This window comes from Leucoraja erinacea, unplaced genomic scaffold (genome assembly GCF_028641065.1).
Source record: "Leucoraja erinacea ecotype New England unplaced genomic scaffold, Leri_hhj_1 Leri_477S, whole genome shotgun sequence".
NCBI classification, from domain to species: Eukaryota; Metazoa; Chordata; class Chondrichthyes; order Rajiformes; family Rajidae; genus Leucoraja; species Leucoraja erinaceus.
In genome coordinates, this window is record NW_026576378.1 from 90,001 (window position 1) to 109,679 (window position 19,679).

At 53.7% G+C, this 19,679-nt stretch overlaps 1 protein-coding gene across 1 annotated transcript in view; it reads right to left on the reverse strand.

Moving 5' to 3' along the window:
- LOC129693918 (collagen alpha-1(XI) chain-like) overlaps window positions 1-16,702 on the reverse strand; it is a gene marked incomplete at its 5' end in the record, with an annotated part of 65,658 nt that extends 48,956 nt beyond the window's left edge. The window contains 4 exons of the mRNA XM_055630651.1: window positions 10,333-10,959; window positions 13,845-13,946; window positions 14,535-14,648; window positions 16,574-16,702. Of these exons, the coding sequence (XP_055486626.1) occupies window positions 10,333-10,959; window positions 13,845-13,946; window positions 14,535-14,648; window positions 16,574-16,702 (972 nt within the window). The remainder of the gene's footprint in view (window positions 1-10,332; window positions 10,960-13,844; window positions 13,947-14,534; window positions 14,649-16,573) is intronic.
- Between the last annotated feature and the right edge of the window lie 2,977 nt (window positions 16,703-19,679).

A 19,679-nucleotide genomic window follows, 5' to 3' on the forward strand; every position in this document is an offset into this window, starting at 1 on the left:
CTCTCTCTGCCTCTCTCTCTGTCTCTCTGTGTTGGTCACTGACCACTGCTCATTTGCTGCTCGCTGTGTGTGTACGTGTGTGTGCGGGTGGTCAGTGCAGCCTCTGTGGGTCTGACCACAGGGCCAGACCTCCTGCACTGTGGATAATGGGCGGCCAGATGGACCCCACACTGAGGGAGCAGCTCCACCCCAGGAGGGGGGAGAGAGGGAGAGAGAGAGAGAGGGGGGGGGGGGGGGGGGGGGGAGGCCAGTGTCCGCAGTCTGTAGTCAGTCATAGAAAACATAGAAACATAGAAATTAGGTGCAGGAGTAGGCCATCCGGCCCTTTGAGCCTGCACCACCATTCAATATGATCATGGCTGATCATCCAACTCAGTATCCTGTACCTGCCTTCTCTCCATACCCTCTGATCCCCTTAGCCACAAGGGCCACATCTAACTCCCTCTTAAATATAGTCAATGAACTGGTCTCAACTACCTTCTGTGGCAGAGAATTCCAGAGATTCACCAATTTTCCACAGTGTGTGAAAAATGTTTTCCTCATCTCGGTCCTAAAAGATTTCCCCCTTATCCTTAAACTGTGTGCCTTGTTCTGGACTTCCCCAACATTTTCCTGCATCTAGCCTGTCCAACCCCTTAAGAATTTTGTAAGTTTCTATAAGATCCCCCCTCAATCTTCTGAATTCTAGCGAGTACAAACCGAGTCTATCCAGTCTTTCTTCATATGAAAGTCCTGACATCCCAGGAATCAGTCTGGTGAACCTTCTCTGTACTCCCTCAATGGCAAGAATGTCCTTCCTCAGATTAGGAAACCAAAACTGTACGCAATACTCCAGCTGTGGTCTCACCAAGACCCTGTACAACTGCAGTAGAACCTCCCTGCTCCTATACTCAATAGCTATGAATGCTAACATACCATTTGCCTTCTTCACTGCCTGCTGCACCTGCATGCCTACTTTTAATGATAGGCGTACCATGACATCCAGGTCTCGTTGCATCTCCCCCTTCCCTAATCGGCCACCATTCAGATAATAGTCTACTTTCCTGTTTTTGCCACCAAAGTGGATAACCTCACATTTATCCACATTATACTGCATCTGCCATGCATTTGCCCACTCACCCAGTCTATCCAAGTCACCTTGCAGCCTCCTAGCATCCTCCACACTACTAACACTGCCCCCCAGCTTCATGTCATCTGCAAACTTGGAGATGTTGCATTCAATTCCCTCGTCCAAATCATTAGTATATATTGTAAATAGCTGGGGTCCCAGCCTTGTGGTACCCCACTAGTCACTGCCTGCCTTTGTGAAAAGGATCCGTTTACTCCTACTCTTTGCTTCCTGTCTGCCAGCCAGTTCTCTATCCACATCAATACTGAACCCCCAATACCATGTGCTTTAAGTTTGTATACTAATCTCTTATGTGACCTTGGACCTTGTCGAAAGCCTTCTGAAAGTCCAGATATAACACATCCACTGGTTCTCCCTTATCCACTCTACTAGTTACATTCTCGAAAAATTCTATAAGATTCATCAGACATGATTTACCTTTCGTAAATCCATGCTGACTTTGTCCAATGATTTCACCACTTTCCAAATGTGCTGCTATCCCATCTTTAATAACTGATTCTAGCAGTTTCCCCACTACCGACGTTAGACTAACTGATCTGTAATTCCCCCGTTTTCTCTCTCCCTCCCTTTATAAAAAGTGGTGTTACATTAGCTACCCTCCAATCCTCAGGAACTACTCCAGAATCTAAAGAGTTTTGAAAAATTATCACTAATGCATCCACTATTTCTGGGGCTACTTCCTTAAGTACTCTGGGATGCAACCTATCTGGCCCTGGGGATTTATCGGCCTTTAATCCATTCAATTTACCTAACACCACTTCCCGGCTAACCTGGATTTCACTCAGTTCCTCCATCTCATTTGACCCCCGGGCCCCTGCTATTTCCGACAGATTATTGATGTCTTCCTTAGTGAAGACAGAACCAAAGTAGTTATTCAATTGGTCTGCCATGTCCTTGTTCCCCATGATCAACTCACCTGTTTCTGACTGCAAGGAACCTATATTTATTTTAACTAATCTTTTTCTCTTCACATATCTATAAAAGCTTTTGCAGTCAGTTTTTATGTTCCCTGCCAGTTTTCTTTCATAATCTATTTTCCCTTTCCTAATTAAGCCCTTTGTCCTCCTCTGCTGGACTCTGAATTTCTCCCAGTCCTCTGGTAGGCTGCTTTTTCTGGCTTATTTGTACGCTTCATCTTTTGTTTTGATACTATCCCTGATTTCCCTTGTTATCCACAGATGCACTACCTTCCCTGATTTATTCTTTTGCCAAACTGGGATGAACAATTGTTGTGGTTCATCCATGCAGTGTTTAAATGCCTTTCATTGCATATCCACCGTCAATCCTTTAAGAATCAATTGCCAGTCTATCTTGGCCAATTCACGTCTCATACCCTCAAAGTTACCTTTCTTTAAGTTCAGGACCCTTGTTTCTGAATTACCAATGTCACTCTCCATCCTAATGAAGAACTCAACCATATTATGGTCACTCTTGCCCAAGGGGCCACACACAACAATATTGCTAACTAACCCTTCCTCATTACTCAATACCCAGTCTAGAATAGCCTGCTCTCTCGTTGGTTCCTCTACATGTTGATTTAGAAAACTATCCCGCATACATTCCAAGAAATCCTCTTCCTCAGCACCCCTGCCAATTTGATTCACCCAATCTATATGTAGATTGAAGTCACCCATTATAACTGTTTTACCTTTGTTGCACGCATTTCTAATTTCCTGTTTGATGCCATCCCCAACTCCACTACTACTGTTAGGTGGCCTGTACACAACTTCCACTGGCGTTTTCTGCCCCTTAGTGTTTCGCAGCTCTACCCATATCGATTCCACATCCTCAAAGCTAATGTCCTTCTTTTCTATTGCGTTAATTTCCTCTCTAACCAGCAATGCTACCCCACCTCCTTTTCCTTTCTGTCTATCCCACCTGAATATTGAATATCCCTGGATGTTCAGCTCCCAGCCTTGGTCACCCTGGAGCCATGTCTCCGTGATCCCAACTATATCATAGTCATTAATAGCTATCTGCACGTTCAACTTATCCACCTTATTACGAATGCTCCTTGAATTGAGACACAAAGCCTTCAGGCTTGTTTTTACAACATTCTTACCCCTTATACAATTATGTTGAAAAGTGGCCCTTTTTGATTTTTGCCCGGGTTTTGTCTGCCTGCCACGTTTACTTTTCACCTTGCTACCTATTGCTTCTACCCCCATTTTACACCCGTCTCTCCGCTCACACATTTAAGAAACCCTTTCCCTTTAACTCCATCCTCCACTATCGCATTTGACATCCCACCCCCCTTATTCAGTGTGGGTGAGGGTTAGACCCCTCGGCCCATCGTGTGCCCCTCCCCCCCTTCTCTCCCTCTCCCCCCCCCCCCCCCCCATTACCGGTTCCACCACGGCCGGCTCCCCCTTCTGCCCTCTCTCTCCCCTCAGTGCCCATGAGTTGGGTGTTCACCTGCAGACAGAGAAGGTTTACCCGGGCTCAGCCCAGGACAGCCCAGGAGCAGAGACTCCCCCTAGCCGCATCCCCTTGAACCCCACAACTCCCTGACCTTTGGCCACCCCCATGATCCCTCCCTGACCCCTCCTTGACCTCTTTGACCACAAGAGGCCCTCCTCAGGGGCAGTGTTTCGGCTGTGACCCCCCATCTCCAGACGACCCCTTGCCCCCTCCCCCGACTCCCTGTGGCTCCATGACCCCTGAACACTTGACCCCCCCTACTCCGTGACCCCTGAACCTTGAAGATCAGATCCCCCTGGTGAGATCAAAGAGAGGTCTCTGTATCTCATCATCCCTTCCCCCCTCTCCTCCCCCCTCTCCTTCCCGCTCCCCCCCCCCCCACACTACCTCCCCACCCCCCCTTCCACCTCATCCCAGATATCCCCCCTCCCCCGCTGAGTCTGGAAACTGACCGGCCCTCTCCTCCCCCATCTATGTGGTTGTGAACATTGAACGGTTCTCTCCCTCGGACACTCGGACGATGTCCGGCCCGCTGAGTGTTCCCATACCCCCGTTTGTATTTCCGATCTCACTCGTGATTGGGGACATCACCAGGGCAGATGTGACGAGGATCATCCAATGAAGATTGGAGTAGGGACCAGGCCGGGAGAATGTGGGACTTGGTCCCACAGGGTAGAGATGGAGGAGACACAGGGTAGAGATGGAGGAGAGGTGAGAGGAGGGAGACACAGGGTAGAGATGGAGGAGACACAGGGTAGAGATGGAGGAGGCACAGGGTAGAGAAGGAGGAGACACAGGGTAGAGATGGAGGAGACACAGGGTAGAGATGGAGGAGACACAGGGTAGAGATGGAGGAGACACAGGGTAGAGATGGAGACACAGGGTAGAGATGGAGGAGACACAGGGTAGAGATGGAGGAGACACAGGGTAGAGATGGAGAGACACAGGGTAGAGATGGAGGAGACACAGGGTAGAGATGGAGGAGACACAGGGTAGAGATGGAGGAGACACAGGGTAGAGATGGAGGAGACACAGGGTAGAGATGGAGGAGACACAGGGTAGAGATGGAGGAGACACAGGGTAGAGATGGAGGAGACACAGGGTAGAGATGGAGGAGACACAGGGTAGAGATGGAGACACAGGGTAGAGATGGAGGAGACACAGGGTAGAGATGGAGGAGACACAGGGGAGAGGAGATGGAGACACAGGGTAGAGATGGAGGAGACACAGGGTAGAGAAGGATGGAGACACAGGGTAGAGATGGAGGAGACACAGGGTAGAGATGGAGGAGACACAGGGTAGAGATGGAGGAGACACACAGGGTAGAGATGGAGGAGGAGACAGGGTAGAGATGGAGGAGACACAGGGTAGAGATGGAGGAGACACAGGGTAGAGATGGAGGAGACACAGGGTAGAGGAGGAGACACAGGGTAGAGATGGAGGAGACACAGGGTAGAGATGGAGGAGACACAGGGTAGAGATGGAGGAGACACAGGGTAGAGATGGAGACACAGGGTAGAGATGGAGGAGACACAGGGTAGAGATGGAGGAGACACAGGGTAGAGATGGAGGAGACACAGGGTAGAGATGGAGGAGACACAGGGTAGAGATGGAGACACAGGGTAGAGATGGAGGAGACACAGGGTAGAGATGGAGACACAGGGTAGAGATGGAGGAGACACAGGGTAGAGATGGAGGAGACACAGGGTAGAGATGGAGGAGGAGGTGCAGGAAGGAGATGGAGGAGACACAGGGTAGAGATGGAGGAGACACAGGGGTAGACACAGGGAGAGGCACACAGGTAGAGATGGGTGGAGAGACACAGGGGGTAGGAGATGGAGGATGGAGACAGGGTAGAGATGGAGGAGACACAGGGTAGAGATGGAGGAGACACAGGGTAGAGATGGAGGAGACACAGGGTAGAGATGGAGGAGACACAGGGTAGAGATGGAGACACAGGGTAGAGATGGAGGAGACACAGGGTAGAGATGGAGGACACAGGGTAGAGATGGAGGAGACACAGGGTAGAGATGGAGGAGACACAGGGTAGAGATGGAGGAGACACAGGGTAGAGATGGAGGAGACACAGGGTAGAGATGGAGGAGAAGCAGGGTAGAGATGGAGGAGACACAGGGTAGAGATGGAGGAGACACAGGGTAGAGATGGAGGAGACGCAGGGTAGAGATGGAGGAGACACAGGGTAGAGATGGAGACACAGGGTAGAGATAGGAGGAGACACAGGGTAGAGATGGAGACACACAGGGTAGCAGATAGGAGGAGACACAGGGTAGAGATGGAGGAGACACAGGGTAGAGATGGAGACACAGGGTAGAGATGGAGGAGACACAGGGTAGAGATGGAGGAGGACACAGGGTAGAGATGGAGGAGACACAGGGTAGAGATGGAGGAGACACAGGGTAGAGTGGAGGAGAGACACAGGGTAGAGATGGAGGAGACACAGGGTAGAGATGAGAGACAGGACATAGCGAGGACACAGGGTAGAGATGGGAGGGAGGGACAGGGTAGAGATGGAGACCAGAGATGGAGACACAGGGTAGAGATGGAGGAGACACAGGATAGGATGGAGAGATGGAGGAGGCACAGGGTAGAGATGGAGGAGACACAACGTAGTAATGGAGGAGGCGAAGGATAGTAGTGGAGGAGGAGCAGGGTAGAGATGGAGGAGACACAGGGTAGAGATGGAGGAGACACAGGGTAGAGATGGAGGAGACACAGGGTAGACACATGGAGACACAGGGGTAGAGACAGGGATGGAGGAGACACAGGGTAGAGAGAGGAGGAGACACAGGGTAGAGATGGAGACACAGGGTAGAGATGGAGACACAGGGTAGAGATGAGATGGAGACACAGGGTAGAGATGGAGACACAGGGTAGAGATGGAGGAGACACAGGGTAGAAATGGAGGAGGCACAGGGTAGAGATGGAGGAGACACAGGGTAGAGATGGAGACACAGGGTAGAGATGGAGACACAGGGTAGAGATGGAGGAGACACAGGGTAGAGATGGAGAGGAGACACAGGGTAGAGCTGGAGGAGACACAGGGTAGAGATGGAGGAGACACAGGGTAGAGATAGGATGGAGACACAGACACAGGGTAGAGAAATGGAGGAGACACAGGGTAGAGATGGAGACACAGGGTAGAGATGAGGAGACACAGGGTAGAGATGGAGACACAGGGTAGAGATGGAGGAGACACAGGGTAGAGATGGAGGAGACACAGGGTAGAGATGGAGGAGACACAGGGTAGAGATGGAGGAGACACAGGGTAGAGATGGAGGAGACACAGGGTAGAGATGGAGGAGACACAGGGAAGAGATGGAGGCACAGGGTAGAGATGGAGGAGACACAGGGTAGATAGGGTGCCACAGGGGAGAGATGGAGACACAGGGTAGAGATGGAGGAGGCACAGGGTAGAGATGGAGGAGGAACAGGTTAGTGATGGAGACACAGGGGAGAGATGGAGACACAGGATAGAGATGGAGGAGACACAGGGTAGAGATGGAGGAGACACAGGGTAGAGATGGAGGAGACACAGGGTAGAGATGGAGGAGACACAGGGTAGAGATGGAGGAGACACAGGGTAGAGATGGAGGATCTAACTTGGCCAATGTAGACATGGGGTGGAGATGGGGCGAGATGGCCCCATGATCATCATGGCCCACTTTGTTAGTGGTCAATGGAGACAATATTTTGAGAGTTCCACCAGAGAGGGGTTAGAGGATGTACAGACCTGATCTTAGGCATGTCGCAGAGCCATGGAGGGAATGGGATGATGTCGAGGCACATTTACCTTCTGAATTAAAGGACGTTCTTTTAGGAAGGAGATGAGGAGGAATTTCTTTAGTCAGAGGTTAGTGAATCTGTGGAACTCATTGCCACAGACGTCTGTGGAGGCCAAGTCAATGGATATTTTTAAGGCAGAGATAGATAGATTGTTGATTAGTGCGGATGTCAGGGGTTATGGGGAGAAGGCAGGAGAATGGGGTTAGGAGGGAGACATAGATCGACCATGATTGGATGGCGGAGTAGACTTGAAGGGCCGAATGGCCTAATTCTGCTCCTATTCCTTATGACCTTATGATTTCAGAATGAAGTCAGGGGGCAAATGGAGGACATGGGATATATTTGGCCACAGGCTGAAGGTTTCTTCAGAGCCAAAGATTAACCAGGAGAGATGTGTCTTGAGGTTCAGCGTGGTGGTCCCATTGTGGACCCTCAGCGGAAGGGCGAGCGAGCGAGTTCTTCTCATTGACTGTGGAGGTCATGGTGGGAGGGGGTGAGATGAGCAGTGTTGAGTGGTGGGGCTTAAGTGACGGGTCCAGCAGGACATCACTGTGAACACATGGCCACAGACAACCTGGTGACCCAGGGAGCCATGTGGAGACGTTGGGGACCCGGCTGTGTCAGGCACGGGTCAGGTGCTCAGAACTAGCTATATTTAAGAGGGAGTTAGATGCGGCCCTTGTGGCTAAAGGGATCAGGGGGTATGGAGAGAAGGCAGGTACGGGATACTGAGTTGGATGATCAGCCATGATCATATCGAATGGCGGTGCAGGCTCGAAGGCCGAATGGCCTACTCCTGCACCTAATTTCTATGTTTCTATGTTTCTAACTGGAGGATGGCCAATGTTGTTTAGTTTAGAGATACTGCGTGCAAACAGGCCCTTCGGCCCACCGAGTCCGTCCTGACCAGCGATCTTCCAGTACACTAGCACTCTCCTGCACATTTTAGACTTTAGAGATACAGCACGGAAACAGGCCATTCGGCCCACCGAGTCCATGCCGACCAGCGATCCCCGCACACTAACACTTTCCCACACACACTAGGGACAATTTACAATTTATACCAGGCTAATTAACCTACAAACTGCATGTCTTTGGAGTGTGGGAGGAAACCGGAGCACCCGGAGAAAACCCACGCAGGTGACGGGGAGAACGTGCAAACTCCGTACAGACAGCACCCATAGTCAGGATGGAACCCGGGTCTCTGGGGCTGTGAGGCAGCAGCTCTACCCGCTGCACCCCTTTGACAAGGCTTCACATGGTGGTCTGGTCCAGAGGTTGGGATAGCAGACTGGACAGAAGACTGGCAGTGTTCAGATTAGACCAGTGGTCATTGATGTCTGGCAGTGACCACTACTGGATCCACCACTAACTCGTGTGACGAGATCGGTAAGTTTGCAGATGACGCCAGATCTGTGGACAGTGAAGAAGGGTGTTCTCCGGCTACAACAGGATCTTGACCAATAGCGAAAGTGGCCAAGGAATGGCCGATGGAATTGACCTCAGATAAGCAGGAAGTGATTATGCAACTTACACAGTGATTGGCAGGGACCTGGGCAATTGGATATTGATCATTTGGGCAATTGATCACTTAGGCAGCAAGATCCTAGAGCACAAATACGTAGCTGTATGAATCATTACGCTACCCAGATTGGACCACTGTGTACAGTGCTGGTCACCGCACCGTGGGAAGGATGTGGGGAAGAATGTCACCTGGAGGAGGTTGAGCGGTACCTGTACCCCAAGAACAAGCAGGTGTCATTTGCAAACATCCTGCCGCCTATCACCACACCAATGCTACCTCATCCATTCAACTCCACTCTGGACCCCGAGCTCTAATCTGGGTCAGACCAACGCCCCGCACATTGTCACAGCTGCCACAGAGTGTAACAGTGACAGATACTGTGACTGCATTTTTAGTTTAGAGATACAGCACGGAAATGGCCCTACGGCCCACTGAGTCCGCACCGACCAGCGATCCCCGCACACTAACACTATCCTACACACACTAGGGACAATTTACATTTACACCAAGACAATTAACCTACAAACCCGCACGTCTTTGGAGTGTGGGAGAAAACTGGAGCACCCGAAGAAAACCCACGCAGGTGATGGGGAGAACGTGCAAACTCCGTACAGACAGCACCTGTAGTCAGGATGGAACCCGGGTCTCTGGCGCTGTGAGGCAGCAGCTCTACCCGCTGCGCCACCGTGCCGACCGTTGCGGAGGAGTCTAGACAGGCACTTTAACGGACACAGCATTCCCATGCCAGGATGAGAGCAGCGTTCACAGACAAGATGATTCTGTGCCGGGTGACACTGAAGCTCACTGGAGCATAGATGGGATCACAGACCCATCAGTCTCTCTCTCAGCGTAGCCTGGATACATACAGTGGATGTGGATCAGCCATGATCACATTGAATGGCGGTGCTGGCTCAAAGAGCCGAATGGCCTACTACTGCACCTATTGTCTATTGTTTCCACCAGTGGGGAGAGTCTAGGACCAGAATTAAAGGATGTTACTTTAGGAAGGAGATGAGGAGGAATTTCTTTAGTCAGAGGGTGGTGAATCTGTGGGATTCTTTGCCACAGACGGCTGTGGAGGCCACAAGTCAGTGGATATATTTAAGGCGGAGATAGATAGATTTTTGATTAGTAAAGGAGTCAGGGGTTATGGGGAGAAGGCAGGAGAATGGGGTTAGGAGAGAAAGATAGATCAGCCATGATTGAATGGCAGAGTAGACTGGATGGGCCGAATGGCCTAATTCTGGAGTGGACGACACAGGTTGACTGTGGGTAGTGAGGGGCGATTCTCATGTTTCAGAGACACCTGGGTAGGAAGGAAGCAGGGAGATGGTAGCAATGCCGGTCAATAGGCTGGGATGATGGTGGGCATGGAGGTAGTGGGCCGAAAGGCCTGTCTCTGTGCTGGGTGGGGGTGGAGGTGAAGCATGCAGAGGGTGTGGGGAAGACTCACACTTGTTTCGGCTGCCACCCCTGGACCAACATCCTCGGTGGATGAGTCCACTGGGCTGTTGTCCTCGTATTCAGTATACTCGTAATAATATTCCTCTTCCACTTGATTAGGGCCATTTTCACTGGGGTCATATTCAACATCGTAGGCCTTAAAGTCCTCCTCATTGTCACCAGCTCCTTTGGCAGAAGAACCTTTTACATCTCGACCCTCTGCCTCAGACTCCTTGGGCTGGTGTCCATTAGGGCCCTGTCCAGTGGGGTCATACTCTTTGGGGTCATACTCTTTGGGGTCATATTCATTGGGGTCATACTCTTTGGGATCATACTCTTTGGGGTCATATTCATTGGGGTCATATTCATTGGGGTCATACTCTTTGGGGTCATATTCATTGGGGTTAGGCTTATCAAGGTCAAGGCCTTTGGGGTCATGGCCTTCGGGGTCAAGGCCTTTGGGGTCAAGGCCTTCTGGATGCTGCCCTTTGACACGGTACTGTGTGGGTTGAGGTTGGTTGAGGTTGTGCTGGTTTCCTGCAGCAGCTTGGTCAGGGTAATACTCGCTGTGGTCTTCGGTCAGGTACTCTGTATACTCCTCCTCCTCCTCCTCCTCCTCGTTGCCAGTCTCCTCCCTCTAAGCGGGCGATTTGCGATGGTTCGGGGTGGAGATGATACAAGCATCATGTTAGCAAAGCGTTGCCCAGAGACACCACATCGTTTGCAAAGGAGCATGGAGATGGGTAGGGCGGGTCCCCGGGCCGAGACCACCCTCCCCTCATTAGTCAGCAAGACGCTCGTTTGGGAAAGGATGTTTGTAGGGATCAGGCAGCGTAGGGAACAGGATTCATCTCCGGGCTGCCTTTGCAAACGTGTCCCAGCATGGAGGCGAGACCGGGCTCGGAGTTTAGAACAGTCTTGCATTTTTTGACCAGTGTCCACTGACTTTAGCAGTGACGGGAGATCGGGGGAGATTGGGGGAGGGGGAGACTGGGGGAGGGGGGGAGACAGGGGAGGGGGTGACCAAGGAGGGGGGGTTGACAGGAGGGTGATGACATTGCCAGACTGACAGACACAGGCTCTGGCAGACAGGCCACTCGACCCATCCAGGCTCTGCCAGCCCAGAGATTCCCCACTTATATCCCTTGTAACCCCCTCTCCCCGCACGTCTTTGGGACGTGGGTTGAAACCAGAGCGCCTGGTCACGGGGAGGATGTGCAAACTCCACACAGACAGCGCTGAAGGGGCTGAACCTGGGAGCTGTGAGGTGTTTATTTGAGTGAATAGTGACAGGCAGGCTCCACACTCCTGTTTGTCTCTGGAAAAACAATTTACGTTTTGTAATTGTGCCAGTATTCATTGCAGAGAGATTGGAATGACATTAGTAGTTTGTGTCTGAGCCAGCACTGGTCCAGGTGGTCCAGTGGGGATCCATGTGGGAAGGGGCCATGTGCCGGGGGAAGGGGGGGGGGGGGGTGGACAATGTGGGGAAGGGGCCAGTGGGGGGGGGGGTGGGACAATGTGGGGAAGGGGCCAGTGGGGGGGGGGTGGACAATGGTGGGGAAGGGGCCAGGGGGGGGGGGGGGGGTGGACAATGTGGGGAAGGGGCCAGTGGGGGGGGGGGGGGGGTGGACAATGTGGGGAAGGGGCCAGTCGGGGGGGGGGGGGGTGGACAATGTGGGGAAGGGGCCAGGGGGGGGGGGGTGGACAATGTGGGGAAGGGGCCAGTGGGGGGGGGGGGGGGGGGTGGACAATGTGGGGAAGGGGCCAGGTGGACATGTGGGGGGGGGGGCCAGTGGGGGGGGGTGGACAATGTGGGGAAGGGGCCAGTGGGGGGGGGGGGTGGACAATGTGGGGGAAGGGGCCAGTGGGGGGGGGGTGGACCATGTGGGGGGGGCCAGTGGGGGGGGTGGACAATGTGGGGAAGGGGCCAGGGGGGGGGGGGGGGGTGGTGTGGGGAAGGGGCCAGGGGGGGGGTGGACAATGTGGGGAAGGGGCCAGTGGGGGGGGGGACCATGTGGGGAAGGGGCAGTGGGGGGGGGGTGGACAATGTGGGGAAGGGGCCAGTGGGGGGGGGGGGGGGGACAATGTGGGGAAGGGGGCCAGTGGGGGGGGGTGGACAATGTGGGGAAGGGGCCAGTGCAGCGGGGGGGGGGGGGTGGACATGTGGGGAAGGGGGGGGGGGGGGTGGACAATGTGGGGAAGGGGCCAGTGGGGGGGGGGACAATGGGGGAAGGAGCCAGTGGGGGGGGGGTGGACAATGTGGGGAAGGGGCCAGTGGGGGGGGGGTGGACAATGTGGGGAAGGGGCCAGTGGGGGGGGGGGTGGACAATGTGGGGAAGGGGGGGGGGGGTGGACAATGTGGGGAAGGGGCCAGGGGGGGGGGGGTGGACAATGTGGGGAAGGGGCCAGTGGGGGGGGGGGGGGTGGACAATGTGGGGAACAGTGGGGGGGGGGTGGACAATGTGGGGAAGGGGCCAGTGGGGGGGGGGGGGGACAATGTGGGGAAGGGGCCAGTGGGGGGGGGGGGTGGACAATGTGGGGAAGGGGAGTGGTGGGGGGGGGGACAATGTGGGGGGGGTGGACAATGTGGGGAAGGGGCCAGTGGGGGGGGGGGTGGACAATGGGGAAGGGGGCAGTGGGGGGGGGGGGGACAATGTGGGGAAAGGGGCCAGTGGGGGGGGGGGGGTGGGACAATGTGGGGAAGGGGCCAGGGGGGGGGGGTGGACAATGTGGGGAAAGGGGCCAGTGGGGGGGGGGTGCCGGGACAATGTGGGGAAGGGGCCAGTGGGGGGGGGGTGGACAATGTGGGGAAGGGGCCAGGGGCCAGTGGGGGGGGGGGTGGACAATGTGGGGAAGGGGCCAGTGGGGGGGGGGGTGGTCTGGACAATGTGGGCAGCACTGGTCCAGATGTCCAGTGGGGATGGGGAGGTGGTGGGGACAATGTGGGGACGGGCTCAGTGGGGCGGACTGGATCAAACAAAGCAGAGACTGGTTAAACATTCCGCTCCAGTTCGCTCGGTTCAACAACCGGACTTCAACAGCCGACGGATTTAAAACAAATTGCCAATTTGTTGCAGATAAAATCCGACAGTAATGCGCGGTGAAAGACAAAACCATCCCGCAAATCGCCAGGTTCCCCACCCCGCCAGCCCCTGTCCAGTGCCGCTCATCAGTGATTGATCAGTGATCAATGATTGATTGGTGATTGGCGACCCACAGCTGTCGCAGACACCGTAGAGGTGTGGACAGGCACAAAGTGCCGGAGTCGCTCAGCGGGACAGGCAGCAGCATCTCTGGAGACGTTTCAAGACCAGACCTTTCTTCAGACTCGACCCCAAACATCACCCATTCCTTCTCTCCAGAGATGCTGCCTGTCCCGCTGAGTTACTCCAGCACTTTGTGTCTATCTTCAGTGTAAACCAGCATCTGCAGTTCCTTCATACATGTCCCTCGAAGAGAAGTCTCCAGCACCACACTCATCCTGTACATTTACCCCCCCCCCCCCCCTTGGGCACAAACCTGGTTGGCCCTCTCACTGGCCGCTGAAGAGCTGGTCGTGCCCTCATACGTCTCGTAGTAGTACTCCTCCGCCGTCTGTTCTGGCAACACATTGTTGACTTCCTGGGGGCACAGAGATGGGCGTTAATGCTGGAGTAGCGGGGAGCAGGGAACGCCGGCCCACAGGGGCCGCAGGGGCCGCAGGGAAGGGGAGCTGAGATCTTCCAGCCTTCATGTGGATAGATCCGCTTGGTGTTCGCTACCTTGCCCCTCAGGTGGACCTGGCCGGCGCTCTGCCCTCCTGCCTCTCCCTCTTCTGGGAGGTGAACGTTTGTTTGGAGGAAACCCCCGATGCTACGACCTTAGTGTTAGTTTGACCAGAAAACGTCCGCTCTCTTTGATGAATGAGATGGGTTTCTGCGTCTGAAAAATGTACTGATGGAATGCACAGACATGAATAACATGGGGGGGAAGGGGGGGGATGAATAACATGGGGGGGGAGGGGGGGGAATAAATAACATGGGGGGGGGGAAATGAATAAAGGAGGGGGAGGTGGGGTGAGAGAAAGGAAGGGATGGATACACATGAATGATGGAGAGGGACTGACATGAAGCTGAGAGAGGTGAGCACGGACAGACACAGACTCAGACACACAGACACGGACACAAGGTGTGGCGTTGCCAGGTGTGGCGTTGCCAGGTGTGCCGTTACCTGGCCAGGTGTATCTGCCCCATGCCGTTCCTCCTGTGCCGGCTCGGTGCCGTACTCTACATAGTCGGCACCGTAATAACCGTAGCCGTCGTCTGGCGTCACGTCTGGAGGGAGCTGCGGGGTAGGGGAGAGGCGGTCAGGGTCAGCGTCGGGGTCAGCGGAGGGCAAGGGTCACCTCACCCTCCAACACCAGTGGAAATATGGCGGCCAAAACCAGCTGGGATGGGGGGGGGGGGAAAGAGGGAGGGGGAGAGAGGGAGAGTGGAGGGAGGGAGAAGGGGGAGAGGGGAGAGGGGGAGAATGGGGGTGGGGGAGAAAGAGAGGAGAGAGGGTGGGGTGGGGGGAGGATGGGAAAGGGAGTGGTGGAAGGGGGGTGGGTGATAGAGGGGGGGAGGGGGAGAGGGGAGGGGGGATGAGTGGGGAGAAAGGAGGGGAGAGGGAGGGATGGGGAGGGGGGGAGGGGTGGGAGATGGGGAGGGGGGGAGAGGTGGAGGGGGGGTTAGAGCTGTGTGCGGCGGGGGATCGACGCAATTGTTCCGTGAGATAGACAGAGACCATATTTCCATTAGGGGGGACAGGCCTGGTGTTCAAACATGCGGGGGGGGGGGGGGGGGGTGGGGGGGTGGTGGGAGGGGTGAGGGGTGAGGGGTAAGGGGGGGAGGTGGTGGGCCTCTGGTTTGGTGTGGGGGTGGGGGTGAGGAGTGGGGGGGGGTCTAGCAGATTGAGCAGGGTGCTACCTGGGCTTGGCGGCTTGAGTTGGGGAGGGGGTGGAGAGGCTGGAACTTTATCCTGTCCTGAGTACAGGAGGCTGGGGAATGAGCTGACTGAGGTGTACAAGATCATCTGGGGCATGGATACAATCAATCAATCAATCAGTGAATCCTCAGTCTTTCCCCCAGGGTAGAGGATTGTAAAACTAGAAGGCACTGGGTTAAGGTGAGAGGGGGGGATTGGAGGGGGGTCCGTGTCTGGAACGAGCTGCCGGAGGAAGCTGGAGATACATCAACTCGTCAGAGGTTTGAGGGGTTTGGGGGGGTCAGGGCCAAACGTGGGGCAGATGGGCAGCACCCCCACACTTTGGGGGGGGGGGGCGCCAGGGGGTCACAGGGTCAGGGGTCAGGACCCCATGGCCAATGGAACGGGAGCCCAGGTCAGGGCCTGTGGGGCACAGCAAGATCCCACGCAAGGCAGCCCCAGATGTGGTGGTCAGTGGGGGAAAGGTCATGGGAAGGTCAGCAGAAGTCAGCGAGGAAAGGTTCGCGGGATTAGTAGGAATGTCGCAGGGAGGGTCATGGCTGGGTCAGCAGGGGGTCACGGTTGGGTCAGCACAGGGTCAGCAGGACACAGACAGACATCTCTCGACCCCCACCCCTCCCTTTGATGTTCATCACCACAACAGTACAGCCTCCCCCCAACTCCCCCACCACCCCCACACTTTCCCCTCCTCCTCACCCTCAACACCCCCCACATTCCCCTCTGACATTCCTCTTTTGTACTTCCTCCCCGATGGGTGGAGAGGGGAGAGAGAGAGACAGACAGACACAGACAGACAGAGAGACACAGAGAGACAGAGAGTGAGAGACACAGAGAGACACCGAGAGATGCAGAGAGAGTGACACAGAGACACAGAGAGAGACACAGAGAGAGAGAGAGAGAGAGGGAGAGAGAGGCAGACAGACAGACACACAGAGAGACGTAGAGAGAGAGGAGAGAGAGAGAGAGAGAGAGAGAGAGAGAGACAGAGAGAGAGAGAGACAGAGAGAGAGAGAGAGAGAGAGACAGAGAGAGAGAGAGAGAGAGATCGAGAGAGAGAGAGAGACAGACAGAGAGAGACAGAGAGAGAGAGAGAGAGAGAGAGAGACAGAGAGAGAGAGAGAGAGAGAGAGAGAGAGAGAGACAGAGAGAGAGAGAGAGACACAGAGAGAGAGACACAGAGAGAGAGACACAGAGAGAGAGACACAGAGAGAGAGACACAGAGAGACACACAGAGAGAGGGAGCAGTGGTCCGTGACTGTGTCGGGGTGTGGTGTGTCACTAACCTGTGTGACCTGTGGTTCCTGAGCCTGAGGTAGGTGGGGCAGGGGAGTGTTACAGTCGGGGCTGTAATGGTCACAGTAATCGTAAGCTGCACGTGGGTCCCCCACGATCAGGAGCTGCTGGATATCACCCTGGAAACACAGACAGGGGTGTTAGAGTCTCACCGACATGCACCAGTGCCAGCACCGCACCGCCTCAATCCAAAACTTCACCCATGTCTTCTCTCCAGAGATGCTGCCTGTCCTGCTAAATTACTCCAGCATTTTGTGTCTTCCGTTTAAAGCAATATCTGCAGTTCCTTCCTAGGCAAAAAGTATAGAAGTGTGAAAACGCACACCTCCAGATTCAGGGACAGTTTCTTCCCGGCTGTTATCAGGCAACTGAACCATCCTCTCACCAACTAGAGAGCGGTCCTGAACTACTATCCACCTCATTGGTGACCCTTGGACTATCTTTGATCGGACTTTACTGTCTTTACCTTGCACTAAACGTTATTCCTTTATCCTGTATCTGTACACTGTGGACGGCTCGATTGTAATCATGTATTGTCTTTCCGCTGACTGGTTAGCACGCAACAAAAGCTTTTCACTGTACCTCGGTACACGGGACAATAAACTGAACTGTGGGCCAGGAGACTGTCTACCCTGTCTGTCCCTCTCATCATCATATATTCTTCTATCAAGTCCCCTTCAACCTCCAGCATTGAAGAGAAAACAATCCAAACCTGCCTCTGGAGCTCATACCCTCTAATCCCGGCATCATCCTGGTGAACCTCCTCTCCATCCTCTCCCTGTGGTTAAACCCCTATAATCCCGGCACCGTTGTGGTGACCCTCCTCTGCACCGTCTCCAAAGCCTCCACATCCTGTAATGGGGGCGACCAGAACTGCCCCAATACTCCACATGTGGCCCGACCAAAGTGTTATAAAGCTGAATGGTGACTTCCTGACTCTTGTACTCGACGCCCTGACCGATGAAGGCAAGCGGAACATTTGCCTTCTTCACCGACTGCTCTGTCCACTTGTGTAGCCACTCTCTCTCTTCCTCTTCTCAAGGAAGCTTGCACAGATTAAACTGCGCCTGCCATCTCTCTGCCAGTTTCTGTCGCTGATCTACTGTGACAACTTCCTCACAGTCTGTGACCCCAGCAATCTTCTCATTAATATAATCCCAAACTGCACCGTTCCCAGCACAGATCCCTGCAGAACGCCATTGGTCATTGACCTCCAGACTGAATATTGTCTTCCACTACAACCTGTCCCCTGTGGGTAAGGCCGTACCACCAAGTCATGTCAATCCCGTAATCTTCTAGAGCAGCCGACCATGTAGTAAGCAGCAGACAGAGGACAACATCCACCCCACCCCCATCCATCACCGTGATCACCCCCTCATACAACTCCATCTCAACTGGCCTTTACATGACCCACATGCCATTAGACAATGGACAATAGATGCAGGAGTAGGCCATTCGGCCCTTCGGCCCTTCGAGCCAGCACCGCCATTTACTGTGATCATGTCCAACAAGTACTCGTGGTTTATCCTGCGACCTCCTGCCTACCAACATTGCTGATTGATTCACTCAGTTACTTCCTTTCCAGGTCCAAGGTCCAAGCTCTCCCTACTCCTTGCCCAACAGAAGTTCCCTTGTGTTGCACAGACTGTTCCATCATCTCACACACTCTGCCCTGTCTAAGCTTCTGGCATTGAGCACGTCCCAGTCAATATTGGGGGAGTTCAAGTCAACACTAAAACAACTCTGTTGCTTTGGCATCTATCAGTCATCTGTCTACATATCTGTTCCTCTGACTGCCACTTACTACTGAGTCCTATAGTACAATCCCATTACATAGATACATAGATAGATACATAGACAATAGCTGCAGGAATATGCCATTCGGCCCTTCGAGACCAGCACCACCATCAATAGGATCGATAGGCTGATCATCCACCAATCAGTATCCCGTTCGCTGCCTTCTTCCCCATATCCCTTGATTCCACTATCCCGAGAGCTCATTCTTAACTCTGTTTTGAACACACTCCAGTTGAATTGGCCTCCACGCCCTCTGAGGAAGAGAATTCCACAGAATTCACAAATCCTCAGGTGAGAAAAGTGGTTTTTTCCTCATCTCAGGTTCTAAAGGTGCAGACCCCTTATTCTTAAACATGTCAGGCCCCTGGGTCAGGAGTTCCCCAACATCGGGAACATGTTTTCTGCCTCTAGTGAGTCCAATCCCTTATAATTATATATAAAATGCCTCTCATACTTCTAAATTCAAGTGAATACAAGCCCAGTTGCTCAATTATTCCAACATATGACAATCCCGCCATCCAGAGAATTAACCTGGTGAACCTACGCTGCACTCCCTCAATAGCAAGAATGCCCTTCCTCAAATTAGGATACCAAAACTGCACACAATACACCAGGGCCCTGTACAACTGCAGAAGGACCAATTTGCTCCTATACTTAACTTCTCTTGTTCTGAAGGTCAACATGCCATTAGCTTTCGTCACTGCCTGCTGTACCTGCATGCTTACTATCACAGACTGATGAACAAGGACCCCCAGGTCTTGTTGTACTTCTCATTTTCCGAACTTGACACCATTTAGATATAATCTGCCTTCCTGTTTTTGCCATCAAAGTGGATAACCTCACATTTATCCACATTATGCTGCAACTGCCATGCATCTGCCCACTCAACCAACCTATCCAAGTCACCCGGCATTCTCTAGTATCCTCTTCACATGTCACACGCACCCAGCTTTGAAAATAGACAATAGAAATGGGGCAGGGAGTAGAGTAGGCCATTTGGTGCCCTTCGAGCGCACCGCCATTCAATGGGATCAGGCTGATCATCACCCATCAGTACCCTGTGACGGCATTTCCCCATATCCCCGCTATTTTAAGAGCCCTATCTAGCTCTCTCTTGAAAGCATCCAGAGAACCGGCCTCCACCGCCCTCTGAGGCAGAGAATTCCACAGACACCAACTCTCTGTGAGAAAAAAGTGTTCCTCGTCTCGTCTAACTGGCTTACAACTTATTTCTCAAACGGTGGCCCCTGGTTTCCTGGACTCCCCAACATCGGGAACATGGTTCCGGCCTCTTGTATA